This window comes from Osmia lignaria, chromosome 3 (genome assembly GCF_051020975.1).
Source record: "Osmia lignaria lignaria isolate PbOS001 chromosome 3, iyOsmLign1, whole genome shotgun sequence".
In the NCBI taxonomy this organism is placed as follows: Eukaryota; Metazoa; Arthropoda; class Insecta; order Hymenoptera; family Megachilidae; genus Osmia; species Osmia lignaria.
In genome coordinates, this window is record NC_135034.1 from 12,321,658 (window position 1) to 12,347,778 (window position 26,121).

At 42.1% G+C, this 26,121-nt stretch overlaps 2 protein-coding genes across 5 annotated transcripts in view; one reads left to right on the plus strand and one right to left on the minus strand.

Moving 5' to 3' along the window:
- LOC117610721 (low density lipoprotein receptor adapter protein 1) lies at positions 1–24,436 on the plus strand. 4 transcript variants are annotated; one of them, XM_076693257.1, is made up of 7 exons: positions 1–419; positions 5,331–9,838; positions 18,932–19,128; positions 20,463–20,575; positions 21,272–21,513; positions 22,598–22,752; positions 22,856–24,436. In XM_076693257.1, exons 2-7 carry the CDS (start codon positions 9,793–9,795, stop codon positions 23,039–23,041), a joined length of 939 nt encoding a protein of 312 aa, XP_076549372.1. In that variant the 5' UTR covers positions 1–419; positions 5,331–9,792; the 3' UTR covers positions 23,042–24,436. The 4 variants fall into 4 exon arrangements, with proteins under 4 accessions (XP_076549372.1, XP_034194332.1, XP_034194333.1 ...); XM_034338441.2 differs by lacking the exon at positions 5,331–9,838 and having other exon boundaries at positions 10–419; positions 22,595–22,752; positions 22,856–24,434; XM_034338442.2 differs by lacking the exons at positions 1–419; positions 5,331–9,838 and adding an exon at positions 495–2,978 and having other exon boundaries at positions 22,595–22,752; positions 22,856–24,435.
- Positions 1–26,121, minus strand: part of LOC117610724 (uncharacterized) — a 63,385-nt gene that overhangs the window by 36,760 nt on the left and 504 nt on the right. The gene's annotated exons all lie outside the window — the stretch shown is intronic.

Genomic DNA, 26,121 nt, shown 5'->3' on the forward strand with positions numbered 1-26,121 from the left:
TCGGTCACGATCGAATCGAGTGCCGTGTCTGCGGGAGTGCTGGACTCGTGCTGGTGCTTGGAGCTCGGTTCTTCTGGTAAACGCGAATAGTGGGGATAAGTGGATACGCGTACGAGTCTGGCGAAGGGAGAAGCAACAAAGTCGGATCTCGAGTAAGAGGCAGACGGAGTTCACAGACGGCTCATCGAATCCCGATGTAAACCAGGAGACGGCATTTCGAGCTCGCTCGTTCACGCACGAGGGCGATTTTTTCTCGTTCCACGATCATCGAGAGTCTTCGTGATCGGCCATCTCAACGAGTTATTGCTCGATATTCCGTCCCATAACGCGGTTATCGATCGCTCGTAACAAGTGCCGGTGTGAAATTTTCATAGAAATGCCGTTCTTCAAGAAACTCAGAAGATTCTCCAGGCATAAAAGTAAGTTACCATTTCTTTTTTTTTTTTCTACTTAAAAGAGCACGCAGCACTTGTTCGCAAGGTCAGGTCTCGTTAAAAAAGAAAACGATTTTTCAAAGATCGAATCAGTTAGAGAAAAAAAACAACACCAAGATTTCGTAGCTTTGTCTAAGAGCTTGAACTCGTTCCGAGAGTAATTACATTTTCGTAAGATAGCGCGCGTCGTTCCTGGCCGAGTTTCGCGTAATGGAATTCCAGCGTCGCGGCGAGGGAAGTCTCCAGGGGAAGAAGTTGCTCAAGCTCCCGTCGTCCTCTTCCCGTTCCCATTCCCATTCCCATTCCCATTCCCGTTTCCATTCGATTCGATCTCCTTCTTAACGTAGTTTCCAACTAGTCGCAACGTCCTGTTTTCACGACAACGAATCGGTACTCGTCTATCGCTTCAACTACCCCGCGAAACGCGACCTCCGAGCAATACGATTTTCCTTCTTTCCCGCTAAATTCGTATCTAAACCTTTCTTCCTTCCTATTTTTTTCTTTCTTTTTTTTTATATCTTGCCCTCTTTCCGCAATCGTATATAACGACTCAGCAACGAACCGACCATCCAGTTGCTTTCTTTTCCTCGTCGTTACGGAACGAAATTGAATCTGATGCTTCGATTTTCTATCGACGGCTAAAGCTACGTTAATTTCTGCATAATTCAGTAACTATATATGTACTACTGTAAAAAAAGAGAAGAGACACGATAAGGGTTGCGAAAATCAGACAAATTGACTCGGCGTAAACGCTGAGTTGGAGTTGGAAATTGATAAAAACAGTTGGCCGTCGAGTGGATCGAGTAATGTTAGTGGAAATGATTGTTCCCTGCGGTGCGATTAATTAATTCGTCTCGCGCAGAGAAAATGTTTCGCTCGACAGGGACGTTCGATTGGCGTTGCCAATAACGTATCGGAATGCCCATTTCCTAGGAATACATATACCACGATTTTCCTTTCCACGTAACACGTGTTTCTTAATTATATCTTTGTCCAGCTTCGGGTCCGATTCCCTTTCACTTATGATCGTTAACCACCGTTTTCTACACCGATTATTTGGCTTCAAGAGCTTCTCGGTGGCAGCGCAAATCCCACGGTCCTACAATTTTCCACGCGCTTTCGATTCGTGTCACGAAATATTTTCACTTTTCTGCAATATATGAAATGAAGCGAAAAATGGAGTGTCCATTTTCATCGTGGTAATCTTCGAATCATCAGTTTCGGCTATCCAGAAAACGAAGCTTGATCGAGTTAGAGTTTAAGGGGTGAAGTAACGAACGTACTACGCTTCCGATTAGAGCTTCGTAAATTACACGCTGGAAAATGTTAAATGAAATTCGATCGAATGAACGATTTCCACGATTTTCCACGATTACTTTTGCCTTGAACGGTGAAAAAGCGAGGAGGCAAGCAAAGCTCCGGGTATCGTTAGCCCTTTATCCTCCAATCCGGAGGCGTGGCTGTTCGAGATAAAACGCCCGACGAACCAACGCTTCCAATACCCTTAAATTTATACACCTTTCCCGAGAACATTTTTTTCAGTCATCGAATTATACCATTTTCTCCGCGTTTCTCGACACCGAAATTTATTTCAGTACTTTTTCTTCGACTTGAACGTGACAATTTTTCTAATCGTCAAAGCGATTCGCGTAATTGGTGCTTATTAAAATATCGCAAGAGAAGACTAAAAAAGAAGCAAGATCGCATCCGTCCGCTTTCTATATTTACGCTGGCCGGTTCTTCTTCTTCGATAATAGTTTATTTCGAGAGTTGAAAGCGCACTTTGTATCGGTGTCACGGCGTTATGCAATTTATTTCGATGATTCGTATGCGCCAGTCGGCCGCGATCAGATTGATCTTTGTTCGGTTTCGTGCATCGACCGAATCGAACGCGCATGTATATCCGAGCTAGCGAGTTACGCTTTTCCGATCACCGTGTCAAGTTCAGAATGGAAAGAGTCGCGCGTTTCGCAACTAGTTCCTCTACCGACTTTAACCCTTTGCGGACCCCATTTTTAACTCTTTGATCTTTTTCATCGTATATCGCACGAGCATGACTGGCGGAAACTGACTGATAACCGCAGTCAGATGCCTATTACTTTATAAATCATAAACACGTGTCATGTTTTGCAATTGCTGCAAGTAATTTTCTTATTCTTCACACTCAATTTGGTGCAAGGATATTGTGCAAGAAAAAGATAATAACTGGATCGTATCGCACGATTTCGAAATTTGTCTGGCTGCTGGATATCGGGTTGAGAAAATCGGAAATATCGTGACGAAGTGGCGAGAAGCGAGGACAGAAGAATATCGCAAGGGCGGTTTCCGTGTCGGCAGGCGAATTTAATTTACCGTCGCGTCGACACGTTCGCGGTGTCGAGCAGAAAATACACGAATGAACGCCGTTGGCTCTGGCTTTTGAAGAGAAAGAAATTGGATCGGCGCGTGACGACGCCGCATGCCGGTTCTTACGTCGATCGCAAAAAGGGAACCGGGAGAAAAAGGATTCCAAGTAGCAGGGAGTCGGATAGATGAACGACAAAGGTAAATCGAGCATGCCTTCCCTGATGGATTTCCCTTTCGTGCCACCCTCAGTCCCCCCCCCCCCTCTTTCTTTACCCCCTTTCCATTAGATTTATACAAAATTAATTCCCTCGTTTTTGTAATTCCCAATCGATCGGATAATCCCCATCGAACCTGCGCCGAATGTTAATCCCGTAACGTTTGTAATTCGTCGCCTGTCATCCCCTACCGTTTTAATCCAAAATTACCATATTGATCATTACTGCAACTCGTATCATAGGGTTTGCAAAGCATCACGCGTCATTTTCCTGTTTTTTTAAATAAACCCGTAGCCAGGGAAAGAACTACGAAAAGGAAAATCGATTTATCAGAGGAAAATGTCCACTTACATGCGGCGTCCCTTCTTTACGTGACGTAAATCGAAACTTGCTCGAAGAATAAATATGAGGACGACACGAGACCGCGGATATCGAATTCAGAGAGCCGGTAGCAAGCGAGAGGAATGTCAATTATGCAAATTTCACGAGAGAGCAGAGCGGAATGGTAAAAAAGTGCAAAGGTTGGGTCGCAGTCTCGTCGCTTAAGAATTCTCTATTTATTTATTTATTCTTTTGAGATCAACCCGTAGCACGCATCAAAGTAACCAGTAAAACCAATTATTTTTATCGATAAGAGTAAAGTGTGAGTTATGAGCTTAATGGTAGAGCTTTATGCAAGCAAGTATCTATATAGATGTACTAAACTATTATGTATCGTAAACTTTTAATGGCCACAGATTCTCGTTAAAATGTTGTAAAAAAGAATGATTAACCATCATTAACGAGTTTAGACAATTATTTGAGGAAAAAGTGAAAGAAGAATGTAGTTGAAATCCTAAAGGGGGCCGTAATACGTAAGTTAAAATGTCGTTCGCCGTGTCTGTAAGTTAGCAAACGAAGAGCATAGGCAAATACAGGGGATAACTGGAGCGTACTCGAGGGACAGAGAAATAACATAGCTGACCATACTGGTGTATGTACGCCATCCCCCGAGAAATTACTCGATTTTCATGCGCTTTCCATTCTCCATTTTCCAGCCTTTCGTTCGCGTTTTCCACGATTCTTCCAGAAAAAGTGTTCCTTGCTTTCCACGAGATTTACGGGCTTTCCGTGGATCCACATAGAACAGCTTCCGCTGGCGAAACAAAGAGGAAGCCGTTTCCACCCCCCTTTTTTTTTCTTCCGTCTTAATCCGCCTTCCTCTGCCCTAACGAAGAAGAATGGCGAACGCGTTCATGCAAAATGGAAGAATCTAAATCGTGCAAGGATGTAATGCAATCAAAAGTAGTAATCGATTTTGCTTTGACGAATGACTAGCGTCAGGTGTAACGTGGCGCGCTTAGAATTTCGCGGCGAACGTGTCGCGATGAAAAGTCGAGGGATCCAACAGATAACAATAATTTTCTCCACTTCCTTCCGAGAAGGAAATGCCTGCCAGAGACTCGATTCTTGCATCAGCCGAGTTCGTACTCTCGTTCAGCCCAATTACTCCTTTCTTTACCCCTCATCGCCCGTTCATCGTTCCCCTCCGCGCTCTTTTCTCTCGCCACGGCTGTAATCGGCCTTCCAGACAAGACACGACGACCACTCGTTATACTTACACACTTTCAACCCTGAATTCTTTCGCGTGCCTTTCCATCGCGAGAGACTGCATCGAACTTGCATCAGCCGTCTCGAGCCTCGGCCAGACGGCTATGCGATATATCCACCTGCAGTCACCTAACGGTCGCGACTTTTTTCTCACCAACTTCTCATCCATCCATCTCCTCCTTTCCCATTCCCATTCCCATTCCCTTCGTCTTTCCACGATCGATTATGAAATCTTCGAAAGTCGTTATTCGATGTATTACGTTCGTCCCCGATAACCGCGTGTTAGAAATAGAAGAAAACTCTATTAAACGCAATTGGAATATTTGATTTGCCAGAACCAGAACGCGACGCGTCCGCTCCTATTTCTTTCGATGTAAACTCTTCCTACGTGTATCGTTCTATCAAACTCGGAATTCTCGCGAGTACTCCTTTAAGTAAGTAAGTATCGAGGTGACTGCAAATGTTCCTACCGTCCAAAGTATCACCGAGTCCATTAGAGAGATTTTCGAAGAAACGCGCTCAGTGTCTTGCTTCCGTTTTTATTTTCTCCATCTTTCCAAGATTTTTTCTTTAACGAGGCATTGATTATGTCGGTGCTTGAACGAGCAAGTAGCAACTACCGTCAGATAACAACTCTGATCACTGCAATTATTTTCACGGGAACACAATCGTGAATCACGATAAGAGGATCGTGGTAGAAACGATACCCACTTACAGCACGATTTTCTTCTCTTTCTCGCTAAAGAAGCCGGTTATCGCGCAGCAGGGAAAAGCAGGTCCGATAGTTTCGATTTAAAGAAGAAAGACGGCAAAGAGGCTTTTTCCTTAGCTTCGGGATCGTCGAAGGTGGATCGAGGCTAGCCGAAACAGCTAAAAGGGACCAAAAGGAACGGGCACAACCGGACCAGGCCCGGGAACGAGCAGAACCTCGGGGAACTCCGAAAGAAAAAGAGAAGGATGAAAGAAGAATGGCAGAAAGATGGAGAAGCTCGGACAGTTGGCGAGAAGGAAGAAAAATGATCGGATCGACGGGAACGAAGTAACATCGGCGAAAGAACCGCAAGCTAAGAGAAGAGAAGAGAAGAGAAGACACGAAAAAAATGACTGGGGCATTTTGGTCACGAAGGACGAGTTGTACTTTTTCGAAAATGAACGGATCAATTTGTGGTTATTACTTGGTAGACACTTTTTTCTAATATCCTTTCGTTCTCGACGTAGCGTAAACAAATTTTTCAGCATTCGCGTCGAGCCACCGATCCATCATTCTGATCCCATAAAATATAAATTCAAATCAATTTAGCGCTGTTTTCGGATCGATCCTTCTTTTACTACGATTTACGCTTCTTGCCAAGCATATGCATGGAAAATTAATATAACCGATTCGTTATCGTGGTCGAATCAGATCTCTAAACATCCAACAGGATGTTCGTAACGAGAGGGCAGATATCGAAGGATCTTCTGTTTCTGGCGTATCGCATAAATATTCAATGCAGGGCTACCGATGTATCAACGCTCCCTGCCAAGTAGTAAACTAGTTTTAGTTGAAACTACGTTGTATCTGGGAAGACATCACGAGCCGTGATTCGTGTATTTGCAGTAGGGCTATAATGATCGACACGTAAATTTCCCATTTTCTCCTATCGCGTGGCCGACGAAAGCTTTCTGCCATTATGGCTGTATCGTGCTTCAGCTCGAACACGCACCGTTCGAATAGCTGAAATAATTCACGTGTACGAACCGTGATCTAGACACCTCCCTCCGACTGCTAGGCGAAACAGCTTCGTGGAATTCGTATTCCAGATTATCCGCAAATCAGACCAGTGAATTGTGTTTAGGTTTAAACACCAATTTTCGCGAAATTTTCTCAATTTCTTGAAACGCAAAGGAAATAATAAAAAACAATGAAAACGCTCTGGTCCCTTGGGTAAAATTAAACTCGTCGAAGCATTACGTTCGATTCGAGAGAAGCTGCGTATTGAACATTCCATGCATATTGTACATACACAATAATGTTTAACCGCTCCTGATGGAATTCACGGAACGCTCTGGTAATGCGTGTATCCCAAATGTATATGTACGTATCGAGCGTAGGAAGAGAGAACATTGGAGCAGAGTGACGTTAATTCTAGTGATTTAAAAAAAAAAAAATTTTTTCACAAAAAGTTTCCAAGTCCAAATTACGTCCTATTATCTAATGGTACTGAAGGCCAAAAATCTGTTTCATTCGAGATAGAGGGAACAAAGTTTAAGATCCGTGGGTCACGGATCCATAAAAGAGGAGGGTTTTTAACGCGACGGTACTGAAACGATCGATAGTTTCGTTCGCGTCTCGCGATCTCCTTTCTTGCCGTGAACGGAATATTATTCGAGAAACGAAAGAACAATAACGTGGTCTGCTTCATTTTCATTTCCATTGCTTCTCGAGCTCAACGACCTCCTACAAATCTTGCCGACCATTCCGCAAGTACAGTGAGACCGAATTAAAAATCTTTCTGCAAGATATCCTTTGAATACGCGAGAAACCCTCGACACCCGTAACAATATCAAAGTACACGGGAACACGACTTTCTTCTCGTTTTTCTCGTTTTGATATTCCTGCGATGCCAGCTGCTGATTATTATTTTCTAGAATTCCCGAACCACTTGTTTTTCAAAGCAGCTTGCCAACGTGGCGTGCCTTTTTTGTTAGAAAAACTTTTCAAGGAACCCTTTTCAACCACGCGGTTTTTCTTGTTCTTCATAAGTTTTACAGCACCCACCGGTTTCCTCTTTTTTCGAGTACCTTTTCGTCCCTCTATGAAATTAAAACTCGATCGAAGGCTACGGCGTGGGTGGTATATACAATTTGAATCGAAATAAATTGTAGCGAAGAGAATGGAGGTAGTAATGTAGATAAATTTTCGTCGAGAAGTGTTCGAAGCGAGAGGTAAAAAGTTGTGCCGACTGCTGCTCGAAGAACATTTACGTAGACGGTTTCTCTTGTCAATCATCTTACGTCGCGTCGGTCTCTCCTTGCTCTTTCGAACATTTTATTTCTCGAGAAACGAATCGTTGCCTCATCGATATTCGATACTATCGACATAACCGTTTCACAGTTTCCTCTCGATAGCGCGGTAAATTTCTTACGCTGTTACAGTCGCGATTCTTTTGCGCGCCATACGGAATTACCTCTGTGTAATCTGAAAATTTAGAACGTTTGCCAGCAGGCACAAGCCATCGGCCTATATCTTTCTCGACGTATCGTTAATCATCAGCCTCTGAAAGTACTCGTCGAACAAAACTGAAGAGATACTCGTTTCAGGATTTCAGCCTGCTATCTGTCCCCGAGGGAATGAAAACGAAACAGGTATTGCTTGGCTTCGCAAAACAACGAAAAAGTATAGCGGTAAAGAGGCAATACTGCCTTTCGTTCGATCTTTCGAAAAACTTCCAGAGAAATATGGTTTTCAAGTTTTCCGTTATCTACGACTTCATCGTTCATGCCAGACGGTGCTTTCAATTATTCAAACTTTTGTTTCAACGAGAGAAGCTTCTTTGCGTGAAAACTTCTGTGACTGTAAATCTCGTGCGATGCAAGCAGGCCAGAAATATCGACTTCCTACCGAAGGATTTCAGAAAATTATGTTCAAATTCCAAGTTTCTCCATAAACATGTTTTCCCAGATTTTTCACTCGGCAACTATTCTCTTGTACTGCTTTAAAATTTCTCGTCACGTTTAAAAACAATTCCCTGTTGGATAGGTTTTACCTCTCGATTAGTCCAGCGGTTTAATTCAGTTCCGTGAGAAGGGTGGAAAAAAATGTCGAACAACGGGGAACGAGTGAAATTGCGTTGGAAGTTCGGAGGATCGTTATCATCCTCGAAGATTGGAGGAGCAAATTTGACTCCGGCAAATTTACCAAGGATATCTTGCATGAAATTAGGAGCTGGAACGCTATGTACTTGTCCCTTAAGTTAGCACGGTTCGCTCATCAATCTCGTAGTGGTCGTGTTTCGGACAAAATCGACCATGAAACTTGGTCGAGTTAACGGCTACTTTACGATCGTTGGAAACAGGTAAAAACTGGAGCAACGATGACATCACGATGGAAATTTCGAACGGGTTCTTGTTTTTGAATATTTAGAGCCGGCTGATTCGAAGGACGCGCTGGAAAATCGGATTAGGAGACTACTAATCGTAGAAATCGGATTAGCAGAATAGTGCTGAAAATGGTCGTGAAACGTTTCCATTTTCGACAGACGAAATTCCGAACCTTTCCAAAGGAAAACTCAAACATTTTCAAGCTTGTTCCTTTCCTTTTTTTTTTTCTATCAATCAAGTGTCACCCGTTCAGCACAATTGCATCCATTCGGCAAATCAAATACCCTTTTTATTTTAACGAAGAGAAAAGTTAAAAGTGACCCAAAAGTAGCGGCAGGTGATCACCGTAAAATTGCGAATCGTTCTGACACGTATTCAAAGTTTAATGACTTTTGAAATGTAATTATTTTATATAAAAAAATTTGCTGAAATAAAAATTTTCCTCACGTGTACGAATATATTTCGAGCAATTCGAAGGTACTATACGTTTGGTCGAATCGAGGAAAAAATATTGAAAAGAAGGATAACGCAGCGTGAACCGCGAATGCGTGAAAATAATCTTTATCCTTTCGACGGGGATCCGGTTCGGAAGCGGAACCGGAATCGAGGAAGGGGCGGCGGGTATGAGAAGGGGGATGAGGATTGGTACGGGTACAGAAACGGGAACGGGAACGGGAACGGGAACGGGAACGGGAATGGGGATGCGCATGTACGCGACAGGGGAGCGGAATAAACTCCGTGGTGGACGCGCTCACATCGCGGCGCACAGTCTTCCCGATAGCACGTTTCCACGCAGCTACCTGCCTTCCTTTATCACCCTTCTCGAATCTCTTCTTACTTAGATCGCGACCGTCATTCGCGCTTTCCACCTTTTTCCGTCCGAAATGACAGCCAATTCGACCGTCTGCCGTGCTCGAAACATCATTTCGCGAGCGGACCAACGTAACAGCTCCGCGTGAAACCGCTTCGCGTCAGTCACATGTCATCGAGATCGAGGATCGTGTCGCGTCTCGCGAGTGAACAAGCTTGACGTCGCGGAAAACTCGCAGCCAACTTTGGAAATAAACTTTCCGTCTATCAGAAGATTTCGAATTCCTTCAACTTTCTGCTAAGCTGCTCCAACAAGGATGTCGTTCTTCAGGGGATTGTGGAAAAGCAGCTCAAAACACAAGAGTAAGCGCCTTTTTTTCCAATATGTTAACTCTGCGTAAAAGTAATTGACTTTCAATTTTTCTCTATCCGAATTTCTCTCCTATTTTTTTTTCTAAACATATTTTGTCTATTCTCTTGTTCCGTGTATGTACGAGGCACGATTACTCTGATTGGCTGTCCAGTCTCTTGTGTCCGTTTACAACGATAAACTTCTTAATCGGCGTTTAATTTAACGCGGAAACGAGGCAGAGTTCATGGTTTTTGATAAGCTTGTTATCACCGTTGCAGTTATAACTGCTATAATGGCATATTTATAGAAGATGATAAACGAATGACGATCCATCTTTTGAGATTGCCGGGAAAAGTTTGGAAGAAACTCTTTGGTGAAACAGCGTTAAAGTTTCCTCTCGTTTCAGCACGAGTTTCTCTAGTCACGATAAACGCGAGGCTGAAATTCGCGAGGTGCCGTTTCAAGACGGTCCCTCCGCGAGAACGCTTCTGCTAAACTTGATGGACGCCTGGTTCAAAGGCGAGACTATCGGCGTAATCGAAATTCCAGCCGAACGGGATCATCGACAAAATTGCATTTTCTCGGCTAGACATAGCCGAGAAGCAAGAGCAAGCTTATTTAACCCGAGAGTTGATGGTTGCTGGAAAGATTAACGGTAATACCGTGCAGCTGCAAAACGTCGAGACACGATAACGGAGACGAGTCAGCGGTAGTTAACGCGATTATTCGCGATTATTCGCAATAAGCGGCGCAATACAGAGACGCGTATAAGATTATGCTAATGGACGTCGGTCCGTGTTATAGACGCAATGTGACCTCCCTCCAACCACTGATTATTGATCATAAAATTAGCATAATCTCGCGACACGCTATCAAAAATCCCTGTCCACTTGAGACCCACGTTTTATCCTCCTCCACAGCAAATTTACGGATTTGTCAGCTAGACGCGTAGGTGTACGAATAATAAAAGAACGCTTTTGATTAGAATAGAATATATTCTAGCAAACACAGAGATTGAATTCGCTTTGGGTTCAAACGAACACGATCGATTTCTATGGTCCTTTCCACTCGTCAACCGTTCACCTATGTTTTTACTTGCACCTCTACCTCCACCAATATCCTGTGACTTTCTCACAAAATCCTGTTCAAAAATTGCCAACTATTTTCGCTTTTATCGGCTTAACTTTGCAATCTCTCAACGCGTCGAGTCGAAACTGTTACCGTTAACACACGGCCCGTTGAATTTCTGATCGTACTCGAAAAAGAAGTTCGCCCTCGATACCGAGATTAACAAAGTAGGCGAAAACTGCAATCGCCACGGCAATTGCACGAGCGGAGAGCAAAGTCTCATTTCGTAATTGTACTTTTTCTTTAAGAGGCTTAATTTGCTCCTAAACGGGTTTGCCAAAATGTTGGCTGAGTATCAAGAAGATAAAGTTAACTGCTGTTTGTAATCGTTCTTATCGTTAGTTTCAATAAAAAGTAATTTTCGCGATTCCCTCGATATTTGACGCGCAAAGAGGAAGATCTCTCCGGAATGGTCAGGCAGGTGGCAATTTGGCCGGTGTGCCAGCTCGATGTCGCTCGAAAGAAACTCTATCGCTATTGTTATTGAGATTCGTCCAGGGATTTTGGAGAATGCCCTGCTAGAATTGCGGCGGTTGAATCTCGCAGACTGGTATTGCAGGATGTCTCGGTTAATTGAGGGGAACATCTCCACCAACGGTTCGTGGAGCATTGGCAGAAATTTAACCGTTAACGTTAAAGAATCCTGCCACCTGCGCCACTTTTACCGTCGTTGTCGTTTTGAAATTACTATCGATCCGAGGCTATTTTCATCAATTGTTGATTCGACGTAATTCAATTTACGAAAAGGGAAGCAATTTTTAGCTTTAAAGCAGATACTCTTTGACGACCCGCCGAAATTAAGTCCATAATAAAACGAGAGAGGAAAAGAGGATGGAAAAGGCCATTTATCTGACAAATTTATCATACGATCTCGTAAAGTTCTATACATTTTAATTCGAAATATTTCCCCGGCGATCACACGCAAAATTATGCATGTAACCGTCACGGTTGACATATAACCGGAACGGCTGGAAATGCGCCATAAATTGTTGCTGAAAAACGTACAGTCAGAGATGAAAGTGTGCGTACATTTGAGAATTTAGAATTCAAATAATGCTTCTATTCTATTATCTCGGAGCGACGGTAATGGTAGGGGGTAGGTACCATTGTTAAGAATTGATTACAACATCCGTCTATAAATTAAATCCACCGTCACGATCCTCGGATATCTAAATTCCACGGAGCACTTGTGGAAGGTGTGGGACTTTAAATCACTGAGCGTACAACGTTGTAAGCAAAGAAGGTCTTACGGGTGAAACAGTGGAAACACGGTGTAATTTTCATCCATCGCCTCGCGTTGCGTCGTACTGTGCTAAAGTTTTAATTCTTTAGGACGGGAGAGAACGGAAGCTGTTACCGAGAAGAGTAAGGAGTAAGGAGACAATCGATAAAAGTAAAAGGGACTCGATCGGAGTTACTTAAAAGGTTAAACTTGTGCGACAATTGATACAAGGAAATCCTATTTGCAATTACCGTTAAAGCAGGTTTTCTCACATGAATATTCATGCAGTACCATGACGATCTGATTCGATTTTCGTATTACCTTGTCATGTAAAATTTATGCTTCGCGACAAACATTTCAACCGAAATTCAAAAATTCAGCCGCAATAATTAACGATAGAGAATTGTGCGCTCCTCGTGTATCGATCGAGGAACGTATTTTTTCTTGTCGTCGGTTCATCAAACATCCATTTCGTAAATTATCTGTTCGGCTACGTTCGATCACGAATTCATCGAGAAATTCCACGAAGTCATTAAACGGAGAAACGAGAATTCGACATCTGGTACGAGCGAGCCGTTTTAAGCTTCGCATTAGCCTCCATTAAATTTCGTTTGTCCCGCAAATTAATCCTCGTTGACATTACCTTCTCCTCGCCGTTAACCCTTCACTGGTGACGAGCTTCGAACCAAAACTATTCTCAAACTTTGATTACTACGACGAAAGTAAAATGGTTTCATCAACGAACCAAAGGACGGACATTACAATTATAACTTGTCACGTGCTTTGTTATTAAAAACATTTAAGAATGGCAATTCTAGATATAAGCAACCGGGATGGAAAGAAGCACACGGCTCGAAACTCGATTTTTTCTTTAGATTTCTAGCATGAAAATTCAATTTGTCACGATTAACTGCACCTCTGAGATTCGTCGATATAAATTTTTTTTTTTCTAATGCGAATCGTTTCCTTCACCAATATCCACGTTTATATATTTTCAGTTTTTCTCCGTTTCTCGATTCCTATTCGGCTGTCGAAGGACGCAACCCTGTATATTATATTAACCGAATATGGGTTTTGGATTGTGGCCAAATCGACGTCTACGTTGATTTCCTGTCACCTCGCCTCGCCTCGTTTGCAACTTGCAAGCTTTTTCGACCCTTTCGCGTCGGCTAAAATGTCCACGAGCTCGACGATGCGACGTTTCCGTCTCGAGGCACTTTCCTCGCGAATTCGATTCTACGCTCGGAAGATTTTTTCATACGCCAGCTAACTTTGAATTTCCAGCTTAAAAACGACTTCCTTTCATTCCGCGATGTCGTACAGCGAAAAACGAATTTGCTTTTTCCACGCTGTACAAATACTTGCAGATTTTTCCGAGCTCCATATTCCGGGGATTCCATTGTAAATGATTCTATTACGTGCACTTTATTCCTCGCGAAACGATCGCTTTTCCCCGCGTTCTTTTCGTATGCAACAGTTTCTCCGTAGGGATGGAAAACTTTTTCGCTGGCAAATGAATTTCTCGGGGAAAAAGCTGAAACGCAATTCTGAAAAGAAGAGCGAAAATCCGGATAAAAAGGGTGAAAGTTAGGCTGGTGACAAAAATTTTTTGAATCGAATCCAATGAAATAGAGGAGAAGCGACGCGACGGTTGATTTACGATCGAAATTACGATCGACACGCGTTTAATCGCCGCTTCTAGCAACGAACACGTTGTACCAGCGTTTAGTTGTATTAAACGAAGTTAGTTTCACCGTTAAACGTGTTCCCTTTGTATGCATTTCCACCACCACCCTGTCTACCTATTTTGCACGGCTCGATTTCGCAAACGCTAGCAAAAGTTAAACGTCCCCTGGCACTTTGCGTGAAAATCAATGTTCCGTTCGCTTCGAATTCGCTGTACGCGTCGTTACCTTTCGTAACGCAATCTCCGAGGCTATTGTGAGCGTAAACACGATACGTAATGTTGTTTATAAGCAGCGATCATTTCGAAACTATCGTAAAAATAAGCGATTCACGCGTGTATCGGCAATCAATCGATAATGAAACATTACGAGCAGCATCACGGACACCCACCAAGTGAAACGTCTTTAATTATTCCAGGCGTGTTAATTAAACTCGTAGCTTAATGTAGCACGCTACACGATAGCAACGAGGATTGATTCATGACCGCAACAACGCTGCGACTACGAGTAAATACTTGAACATATATTTCACCCATAAAATATACCTGCTACGAAGTCACGGTTAGATCGTTACTCACTCTAAGTAAAAGAATTTTAATGGTAATCGTAAAGGAGAAGAAAGAGAAACGAACGAGCTGCCGTGGCTGGTGTATATTTATCGTAACGCAGGAACACTACCCCGCCTGTGGTTGCAGGCTTCTGTAAATTTTCCGAATTTACCGTCTCAGTTTCGGAAAGGTGCATTCGAAGGAAACACGTGGAAATACGAGCAGGGAAAGTTGGATTCAACCAGAGAAGAATAACTAGCGATGCGAACGTTTTTTACGAGTAACTGTTTCGACTTAAATTACGCTTTCCATATCGCGCTGGAGTTTCGGTAATGCTTTCTCCTGCAAAAATAGCAGAAATGACAGAAATGTCTAATAAGAAGATAAACGCGTCATCGATTACCATGTATCTACGTGTATCGAAACCGAATAAACTCCGTCGTCCTAATAGAATTCGAAATTGATGCCATTTCGAGGTAATCCATTCGTTCTAATAGGATTCGTCACGGACTGTTCAACCCTAATGTAACCGTTCCCCACCAGCCCATTGGATAAGTTTCGACAAAGTTACATGTACGTATCCAGTCCCATTTACCCTGCGAGTCAAGGATGAAATTTATGAAAATTAAACGTAAGGGCTAGGTTACGAAGATTGTTCCTTTCAGCGAAAATAAAATTACGAGGCTCGGAGAGTGAAGTTTATAAAAGGTCAGGCTCTGTCCTCTACAAGTGGCTCCCATCATATTTTCTGAAATACTGTCTGGTAAATCCTTGTACTTCGCAACAAAACCTTCCCTCCAGGCACACTCGAGCACCGAACTTTGCAATACGGACAGCCACTCTAACTTGATTTTATTCGTTGAAAGAGTCGCGTAACAATCTACGATCCTTTTCAACGTTATCAGAGTGGATCAGTATATCGCAATTCGTTGAGCTTTTCGCAACAGACGTACATAACTCTATTTCGCGGGCAAGAGAATTGAATGCGACGCGAATTGAAACTTGTTCGCAAAAGCCATATGGTTACGAAGTGCATCGGCAACTTTTTCGGTTAAACGACAATTAACGCTGAAATGTCAGCAAAGGGTGCAACAGAAGTTACAAATTGAACGGTCATCTGTCGTCAATCGAAAGGGTGTAACACCTTGACGTTACTACCCTTTCAGTTTGCTCAGTATGAAAATAAATCAACGGAAATTCCCTCGGGAATATTACATGATATTTCTCGTTCGCGTCTAACTACGTAAAAAAAGGGGAAAGATCTTTGGTTTAATTTAAGAGGCTAAAGAAGACTAAACAGTGAAGAGCGAGGAAGAACAGGTCGATAAGACGTGTTTTCAGGGGAAACGAGAATAAAGTCGACCACGTTTAGTTGTCATTCCGGACACACGACGCTTTGTATGCAAATCTTTGTAAATGTGAAACGAGACTGTAAGAGTCACAGCTAGTCTATTCGAAGGGATCGTCTCGCGTTGCTTTCTTGCTATATTCGTTTCTGATAGCCGAAAAAAGAGCAATGATGTTTTTCAAGCGTTCACAAGAGCGTGAAAATGAAAAGGGTGATTCGTAATCTTTTTGAAATAAGAATTTTCGACTAAAAATTCCCTGGCTTAATTCCCTTCGATCTTCCTTTGTTCCATTTTCCAGCAAGTCCATTGTAAACACTTCGCTAAGTACCACGTAATGAAAAACTGTAATGACGCAAGCATGAAGTAACGACGCTTTCAAACACGATAGATCGAAAGAAATATGTTTCGATCGCGTTCGAGAAATTCTGTTGTTTCTTGGTGAACGAAGAAAGTATCAATTATTCTTGTCTATCGGTGAAGAAGAAGAAGAAGGAGGAGTGTCGCGAATGAAAAGGACATCCACAATGCCAGTCGACGCGAAGCGATTTCATCTTCTCGACATCCTAAGAGAGGAGTCTTTGAGAGAAGAGATTTTTCTCTTTCGTCGCATAGATGTGCCTTCGAATACACACTCTAGCTACGTATATTTCTCATTTTCCATTCATTGTCAGACGTAGAAACTTCACAATTAATCCCGTTATTGAAAGGACGGAAAATTGACTCGAAGCATTAGCAGTTATTGCATCGATACAGTTCGATAATTATAATTAAAACATAGGGCGCTTCTTCCTTTGGTTCGTTCCACCGCAAAACCACCTACGTTCGAAATTTAATTATTCGTGAGGTAAAATGGATCTCAAAACGCAGTGGCTGCACAATGAAACTCAATTAAATCTCTCCGCGGTCTGCGGTGGAACGCGTCGTACGGCTGGATAGAAAAGCTTCCCAGTGGAAAGGCGGGGCTTCAAAGGTTCAGAAAATCGCGTAATAAAGAGAGAAAAAGGGAGGTTCCGTTCTTCCATCGCTACTTGTTTCCACTATCGTGATTCTTATTTACATTTATTTCTGTCTCTCCGCGAATTTTGCTCGTCGACTATTTTGCTTAAACGGTAAAAGATCTACTTCCAGAGAAAGTAATTTCGAATTACTGTAATGTTGGATCGCAAATCGTGTAAATGATCCCTGCTAAGTTCCTGATAGAAAGTAGAAAATCTAATATTTATTATCAGAGCGTGGCAGTTGTTTCGAGCTGTTTTCAATCGGTAATAATCATAGAAAATCTACCTCGGCGCACAGCGTCGGCAAGGGTCTTAATTAGAAAAGAAAGTGATTACGTTTTTATTTTGTCATCGAATCGAATCTGAAAGCGTTCGCTTTTAAAAAAGAAGAAAGGAAAAGGGAGTTTGGCGTACAGAGGTTTTTATTTCAAGCTCCTGTTGAATGAGAATTCTATGCTATATCAGGACTCGGAAATAGAGGAAATGAAGAGTCATTCAACTCAATGCTGGTAGGTACTTCTCATTTTGTTTGCTTTTTTCTCTGCTATTATTGAAAGCGTTTATCGATCGACTACACGCCGCTACGTGAGTAATGAGCTCCAATGTACGCCTAGAGAAATAACTAAAAACATTTTTATAACAATGCGTTTTTTGCAAACACTATCTCTGTAAAAAGTTCGTCGCGCTAACGATCAAACAATCGCGATTTCGTATCACGTTCAAGCGTGATTTCCTTCTCGATTGGATTTTCAGAATGATTGAACGCGAAATATATCTACGCGAACCGCTATTCAAGCGATTCTGATTCTGACTATCAAATCGGCTCGCGTGATTAGCTTCGTTTGTGTAATTTAGGGAAGCTGCCTGGCTGCCAATTAAGATCGATCGATGGCGCATCGATGATGTGAAAACAAACAGTGCTTCTATAGCTATTAACAAATCGCGGAACAGCGTTATTACGACGTTTATTTATCGCTTACCAATCAACTGAAAACCTATATTAATTAACTGGACGGAGCTATATTGCTTTCTGTCCTACGATTTTCTCAGTTTGTCAGTAGTTAAGTTGCAGAGGGTGTTTCGCTACAAAATTTCGAGCAATTCGTATTCGAGGAACGCAACGAACATTTCTTCGAGAACAAAAGGGAGAGAAGAGAAAGCAATAGAGCTTTCACGATAAGCCAGGCCAGACCAGACCGTCTATCGAGCGAATCGGGCCTGAAATAAAAGAGAGTAAATCCGTTATCGAAGGGTCACGTGGGTCTCGTGGTAAAAGGCCTCGAAGAAGATTTAATTTGCGGTTCGCCACTCAATGGCCGGGCTAACGGAAAATCTCAGCTCACTATTTTTCACCTTCCTTTATCGTTTTTCCTTTTCCCATTCGAATGTCCCGCGGCGTTCTTTTTATCAAATTTTAGAGAATCGCAGGGAAACTGCACCGGCAAGGGTTTCATAGTATCAGAACCGATTTCCTTTCAGACAGAGCCGCGTCAAAACTTGTAAGAACTTTGTTCAACTTTGCCCGAACTTGTAGCTACGGTTTCTCCAAGGAATAAAACTCGCTTTTGTCGTTCGTGACATCGTGCGATGGCACGATAATATATCTTTTTAGTTTTCACGCGAAAGCTATTGTAGGAATTTTGATGATACGCCTCAACTTGTCTCGAACGATTTTTCTATCTACGTACCTAATTAGAGTTTGAGGAGTGAAGAGATTTCACGTAATATGCGTTAGCGTCACGAATTTCACCGCAGCCCGCATACCTATAAGAGCAAAGGAGTCTGTCGTGGTTGATTCGACTTCCCTTGGACAGAATTGGTCGACGCGAGACTGATCGATAGAAGGTGCGCCCACCGATGGGAGATGCATCAAAGGAGAGAATACCGACAGCACGATACGTATGGACATCCATTATTGGCACACGTGCTATTCCTGACACGAGAATAGCAGCCGAGAACGAGAATGGTTTACGTGGTTTCACGTACCGGCACTAATGTTTCACCCTGGTCATCCCCCATTCCGTCTACCACCGTATTTAATCTCTGCCTAGCTTCGAGCTGTTACGCGTTCGCACATAGTTATTTTCGACAGAGGACACCTTTCCTCCAAGTTAATCCTCTTTTCTCGTTTATTTCGGCTTTTAATACTTCATATATCGAACGATACGTTACAGAGCTATGCGAGGAATGGGCTCTAGCGAATAGTCGCGAATGCGTGGAAGGAGGAGGTTCTACGGCGAGTGCGACACACGAAGAATCCGAGGATGCGTCGGAAGCCAGGTTCACCCTCAAATATTTGGGCAGTACCCTCGTCGAGACGCCCTCGAGCGAAGAGGCCACGGCGGAAGCTATCAAGACTGTTATTACGATGGTGGGTACATATAGATTCTCAGCTTAAATAGATTGCAAATAATTATTTCAATAAAAGTAGATTGATCGTTTTTCATTGAATAACGATTCAAACTTGGAAGCGTTGTTAACGTTCGACGAGGAAATTCTGTAGAGAACAATATTACAAGTAGGTACCGCTTTGTATAACATCACACTTCGTATCGACGCGCAATCAATTTAGCCCGTAACCGGAAAATGAAAACCGTTCCTCGAGAAAAATTGCTTTGCTACGAACCGTGATCGAGGTGTTTCCGAGAAAATAGAACGACGACTAAAGTTGCGCATAAATCTTCGGGACGTGTGTAACCCCTGTCGCAGCAAACTCATTAATTTCTCGACGAAACAAACTATCATGCTGGATGAGGTTAATAAATCTTATCGTAGTATCGAATCGTACAAAGAACTCCGCTCTTACGAGAGCTCTTTCTTTCGCTTCGATTGGTAACGTTTTTCATTTTCGTTTATAATTGCCTATTCGTAAGGCTCGGTATAATCAGTTTCATGAAAAGCAATTAAAAAGTTTTCTCGTAACGTTTCACGATACAATTGAACGAGATCGGCACATTTGCCGGATTAATTAACAACGATACTGCTCTTAGGTATATACCTACATACACGCGTGTAAATATTCTGCCCCTATTCTGCCGTTAATACGCGCTTTACTTGATCCCCGTCCATCGACTGTATTTCCTAGAACGTTCACGTTCCGCGTAAATTAAATTGTTCAGCGTTATTAAACACGAAAAAGAATTGCAATCAGGGTTCACGATTACGTTTTCCCCATAAAACGTTACGACGAGTTCACCGCTACTCTACAGATACATATTTGCTTTACTCCAAACCGGATTAACCTTCTTTCTTTCTTTCTTTCTTTCGTTCACTTCGAACCGCATTTCCTTGCTAATATGATGAAGCTTTTCATTAATAAAGCAAATATTCCTCTCCCGATGGCGACAACAAGCATTCACCATTTAAACGGAGCGAAAAGATTTGAAAAAGACGTAAAAGCTATTTAACAGCTGGGAAAGTTTAATAGAAGCGTGAAGAAATATTTGATGTTGACAACGGATCAGAACGGCTGTGGTAAGAAACTTTCAACGACGAAGAAGATACTTCTCTGCTGGAAACGTTTTCCCCTGTGCAGTTACTTCCGCCTGGCTCTAAAAGCTCCAGCCGTTCGTCTCGAGAGTTTCTAACCGACGAGATACATTGTGCTGTTTCAAGGAACGTGCATTTCTCTCACGCGAACGAAATTAAATTCTTCCCTTAAACGATACTTTGAATGATAAAAATGAAATGATTTTGATCTGATAGGCAAAAGCAAGCGGGAAAAAGTTGCAAAGAGTTTCTTTGGCTGTGAGCCTGAAGGGTATTAGAATGACGGACCTAGCCACGGAAGAAGATCAGCTTCAGGTGTCTATATACAGGTACGTACGAAACCAGACGGTTATCCATAAATGTATTCGAGACGTTTCCTGTTTTGTGAAACGCGTTGCACTCATCGCTGCGCTGTACAGAATTGTAATCGAACGAAACCGGATTTGTTGCTTCTGGCTCGTTGTACATTGTCCCTTGAATCGGCCAGTATAATATCCGATATTCCAGCTAAAATACGCTCGAAATCTCTCGTAATAATGTCGACGAGCAAACGTTGCGTGATTTGATTCTGATACACACCCCTGTCGCGTCGCGTCGCGTCGGTTGGAAATTACGATTTCACCGCCCGAATGGATACGTTTCCATTCAGGGCTTCTACCATCGTAATGAAAAACGATATCGTTATTCGTTACTACTGCTTCTCTCTACGTTTGAAAATAAACAAAAAAAATATTCTTTGAAAGCAATTGCACTGGAAGAGCTTAATTTTATCTCGTGCAAATGTAACATGAACGAATTCGTTCCTACAACAAATCCGTGTCTGACTCGTGAAATTCCTGCTTGTTAATTTTCTGCCTTTCAACCTCTGCTTTGGGATGTCTTCCCGTACAAGAGCCTCCAAAGGAACTTCCTTCCCTCTGATTCCTTTGTTACGAAACAAGGAAAATTTGCAATGCTCGGGCAGACACACCCTTAGTCAAAGTTACATACGTAGGTATAAATTTTCACAAGATTTTTTATTTCAGAATTTCCTACTGTTCGGCGGACGCGACCCACGACCACGTGTTCGCGTTTATCGCGACAAATTTGAATGAAACGATGGAGTGTCACGCGTTTCTCTGTCCTAAAAGAAAAATGGCGCAAACGGTAACGCTGACGGTGGCCCAGGCCTTTAACACGGCTTACGAGGCTTGGCAGTTGTCCCAGGCCGATCCTAGGATTCATCACGCTCAAGACAAAAGTCCTCCGTTAACTGACGACCGAAACGGTAGGTAAATTAATCCCCTTTTCTCGCTGTCCCGGCCGCGGCCATCTCGCACTAAAGTTGAATTTAAATTTCTCAAAGCGGCACGACACTCGCAATTTCCTACATTGCTTGAAAGCGAGCAAAGAAGGCGAAAGCAATTAAAAATTAGAGAGCGTGCCAAGAGTGTCTCGGTGCCACACCACTACCAACAACGTGTTATTTCTGTCAAGTTCGTTCTTAGGACATAAATGACGATTCGAAAGGGTAATCGATCTTTCGACCGGGTTTGATTCACGATAAGAGTTGGCAGCACAATGCAATTAACTCACAAAGTGCTTCGCAGAATGTTACGAGTGGAACCGAGGAAATCGTTTGGTAATATTGGAGCCGGTGCAGACCGAACGGCCGCATCGCCGAATTGTTACAATTACCTACAACTCGTCTGTTTGCGCAAACATTGTTTCAAGGAAAATTAGCCCTGACGTACAGATAATTATACAGTAAACTATGAAAACGTAGAAGCATCCTCGTCGACGCGACGCGACGAAATAATTAAAGACATATGACATTAAAACTAGTAAAAAATTCTACTGATCGTAGAAACAGGCGAAGGGTGAACACGGAGGTATCGATTTCTGATATTAATTACGTTGAGCAAACAGTCGAAGATGGTGCAAGTATTTTCGCGTCGGTTAGCATGGAGCCAATTCGCGATCAGGTAATCAGAGGCTCGACGGAAATTAATGAAGCGACTTCGTTTTACGAGTGCGCGACGCGACGAATCAACTCGAAGTTAGCAATTAGTGGGAAGCTAGAGATCACTGCTTGCACGCGATGCTTCTATTTCCACGTTTCACGGATTCTTGGGAGTGTCGGTGTAGTACGTAGTACACGCGGGTCGATAATGAAGGTGTATCTAGGAAACCGTATCGCACAGCTGCAGCGAGAGGATCCATTTCGCGATTTACCTAAATGGGATTCGACTATTTCTGTTTGTTGATTACTTCGTCTCGTTAATGCTAACCAAATTGCCAATGCGCGCAGTTCCACGATAATTATCTCATCGATAATCGATTACTCTTTCGGTTCCCCTCTTATTTAGAAGATAACGAGAAAAAGAAGAAAGAAGAGGAAGGGAAATCCGGGGGCATAGTTAACGAAGAAAACGGAGGCAACGTTAAACGAAGTACCACCAACGATGTCCAGAAGACTCTACTAATTGATTTATCGAACGACGCCAAACCGACCGGAAATTCATGGGTGAGCGACAAACACGAATATGTATATCTGTTCCATTACCTGCCCATGGATTTAGTCGTGTTAACGCGTAAAAAACTCTTATTGTATGTCACGATATTTTTAGGTCTGTTTCGAGGAGGAAGACGGGAAGAAAGTGCAGAAGAAGAATAACGCTACGAGCATTCCCATGACGACTTTGAGGCACAGCACGACGTCGACGTCGCACCACGTTGTACCGAGGCCGTCAACGGGTTTCAAAATTCAAAACGCATGGGGAGAATCGAGATCGGTTGATCTAATGTGCTCGTAGCAGGCATAGCCCTCGGCCGATAGCTTCCGAGACGTCCCATTAATCACTAGCCTCTGGAAGCACTTGTCGAACAACGGCCAACCGAAGAAGATCAACCATTAGACTAATTATTATCACCGAACTCTGATACCTTCTCGATCGGTAATCAATCGGATCCTTTTTCTTTTAAAAGAAAACGCGTTGCTCTACCGATGCTTATCTCTCTAACGATAAGTGGCACGAGCTAAATTCTGCGCAAAGGTACTCGTTTGAAAATTTGCCACTGCTATATCTGTAATTACCGCCTTTATAAAGGCAACGCTATGTCATGGAATCGAAGGATAGAAAACACGTGTTACATCCTTACGCGCGTTTCGTGATTTCACGATCAATGTCGAGCGGTGCTCGAGAAAAGTGAGAGAAATAATAAACTCGATGCGGAGGAGTTTCAGTTCACGGCTAAGAAGTGGGAACAATTTTCAAAAACGTTTTGTATAACGCGTGTATCCGTGCCAATTCTTTTACACACATATCGTACACGTATCACGTGTAAGTTGGATCGTACGCGCGCGATCCCATAAACTTTTTACTATTTTTAACGATCTATAGAGACGTTTTTCCTTTATAACGGCAAAACAAACCCAAAATACTTTTCGATATCTTATCGAATTTTATTCATTGTCAAATAGCTGGGCTATTTTCTTTTCAAGTTTGACGTTGTTGAATTTATCTACACGCGGATGGTGCATTCGAAGCATAGATTTACGATTAGACGATAACGTAGGATGTATTGACCGTACTTTTGGCATTAATATCGCTTCTTTCAATGTAATCGACAAAGAAACGCCATTGATACCATTTGTTTTTTCCTTAGAGTGAAAAAAAAAAAAAAATATAGATTTCTTTTGATATATTCATAAATAGATCTTTATCGAATTAACAAAATAGCGAAATTTCGTGTTAGGAAAATCTGTTGATGTGTACGTCATGAATATGTATACCCATGTAGCCATCAAATATTTCTGTTGCGTGTAAAGTACGTGATTTAAACGTTGCGATTTACGATATAACCACGATACGTTTATTTACAACGATAACGCGATAATTTACTCGCGTGTTCAATTACTAAATTAAAAACGATGTTTTCAATTTTGTACTTTTAACTCGTTGACGTTCTTATGTCGTTCCTCTTCTGCTCAACATTTGTTAAAAATACTATTTTCTCGTTCGTAGTTAGTTATTTCAGTAGAAAGTTTAGAATCTTTTGATCGTCGCTTCGTTGATGAGAACTAACAATAATTTGATATGGTCCATCATTGTACGATTGGGATGATGCATTTCCGCGAAACATACTTCAATGTTAGAATATAAGAAGTACACATGAAATACACATATACATATCCGTGCTGTGTTTTTTTAAATTAACCTATCCAAATCCTTACCCGTTGGTCTTTAATTTCGTCTAAGTATCCGGGAAAATTTCGAATGAGCACATTAGATATTTACAAGTACACCTTTTATTGATTTCGTGCTCCGTTGGAGTACATCCGTATTTCCATGGATACTTTAAAGATGGCGACAAATATCAGCTTCAGAAGATACGAATCGTACAATAAAATAACCTTTATTACATAATTTCACGAAATTTTTCATTCATTAGTCAACATCGATATTGGCAATAAGATTGAATTTCTAGTCCTTCAATTCGAGGACTATTTACCAGCCGAACAAAAAGCTTATCACTCGACCGAAAAGGATCGTCGAATGGCCGTGTTTGTCACGATTTTGAAATTTTTCACGATTGTATGACAGAAAAGATTTTCGGCCAGTTAAACTCGGAGTAGTCCAAGCTGAAACACAATTGAATTCGTGCTTAACCTCGAGGCCCGAGGCGCGTGAATGCATCCTCGGCTTATTCATCCAGCAGTTACGGAAAGCTGACTATGTACATAGTCGTGTAAAGCAAAGAAGAGCAGGCTGATAGAGAAATGTTTCGAGATTGCTACACTGAAGATGAGCAAACGAGCGCGTTTCAAACGAACAGAAAAGGAGGAAGGCTAAAGGGCAGAACTGTGAAGGAGAGAGAGAGAGAGAGAGATGAGAAAAGAGGAAGAAAGCAGCAAATGTAGGGTAAAAAGTGCCAACTCGTCAACAAACAAAACGACAAAACAGACTACTTTTCGATGCAACTGGCTAGCATTCGTCTTAAATGCGAAACTTTTCCCTCGCGACACATTGACAATCAAGCATCATTTTTCATCCTCTTTTTCAACCCTTTTTAACAATAGAACACATCACGCTTAATAACGTTTAAACGAAGGCCTCGAGACTATCAGCAAGATACCTGTTTCCTTTTTTTTTTTATAAGAAAAAGGTTTAACGTTGACTAGCTCGAGGAAGACTTTTAAAATTTTATTTTAGTCCAATGGTTCACAAGTAATTACCGTTCATATATCACTCGGGTGACAAGTTACTTGTTCGTAAGCTAGAAGCAAATTTATTTCTTTTTAGCTAGTTGCTTGGAAATAATTTTCTGTTCTTACCCGAGCTATATTAACGAGAGAAGATTACGAAAGAGAGAAGAAACGAATGGAAAGGGGGAAATTTTCAGAGGCAGAAACACCCTCGAAACATATTTGACGAGACTAGCGGTGAAAAACCGGATCTTCCAGGAAATTACGAGGGTGGTAACGGAGGTGGAAAAAAGGGAGGGTAGGAGGGCACGCCCTTCTCTTTCAGAAGCATCGCAATAATCTCTCGACCTCGACTTCTCGTCGTTTTATTTCGTATATTCGCAAGATATTCTTTTATCGAACCAGGAGAATCTCATAAAACGTTCGCTTATACTATAGAACGTCTGCTTAACGTAGAATTAAAAGACTTTTTCGAAATTCTTATCGAAACTGTAAATATTTTCCGATAATTTTTTATCTTTCATACTTTTTTGTAACTTTTCATGAATTTCGACCAGTTTTTCGCTTTGATCTTGCAATTTCAACGACCATTCAACTAGAACTGCTACTGCTTCGTGCAAACGATCGAAGTTCTGGTACATAAACTGTACAGTTAGCCCACTAAACAGATTAAACTCGATATTTTCG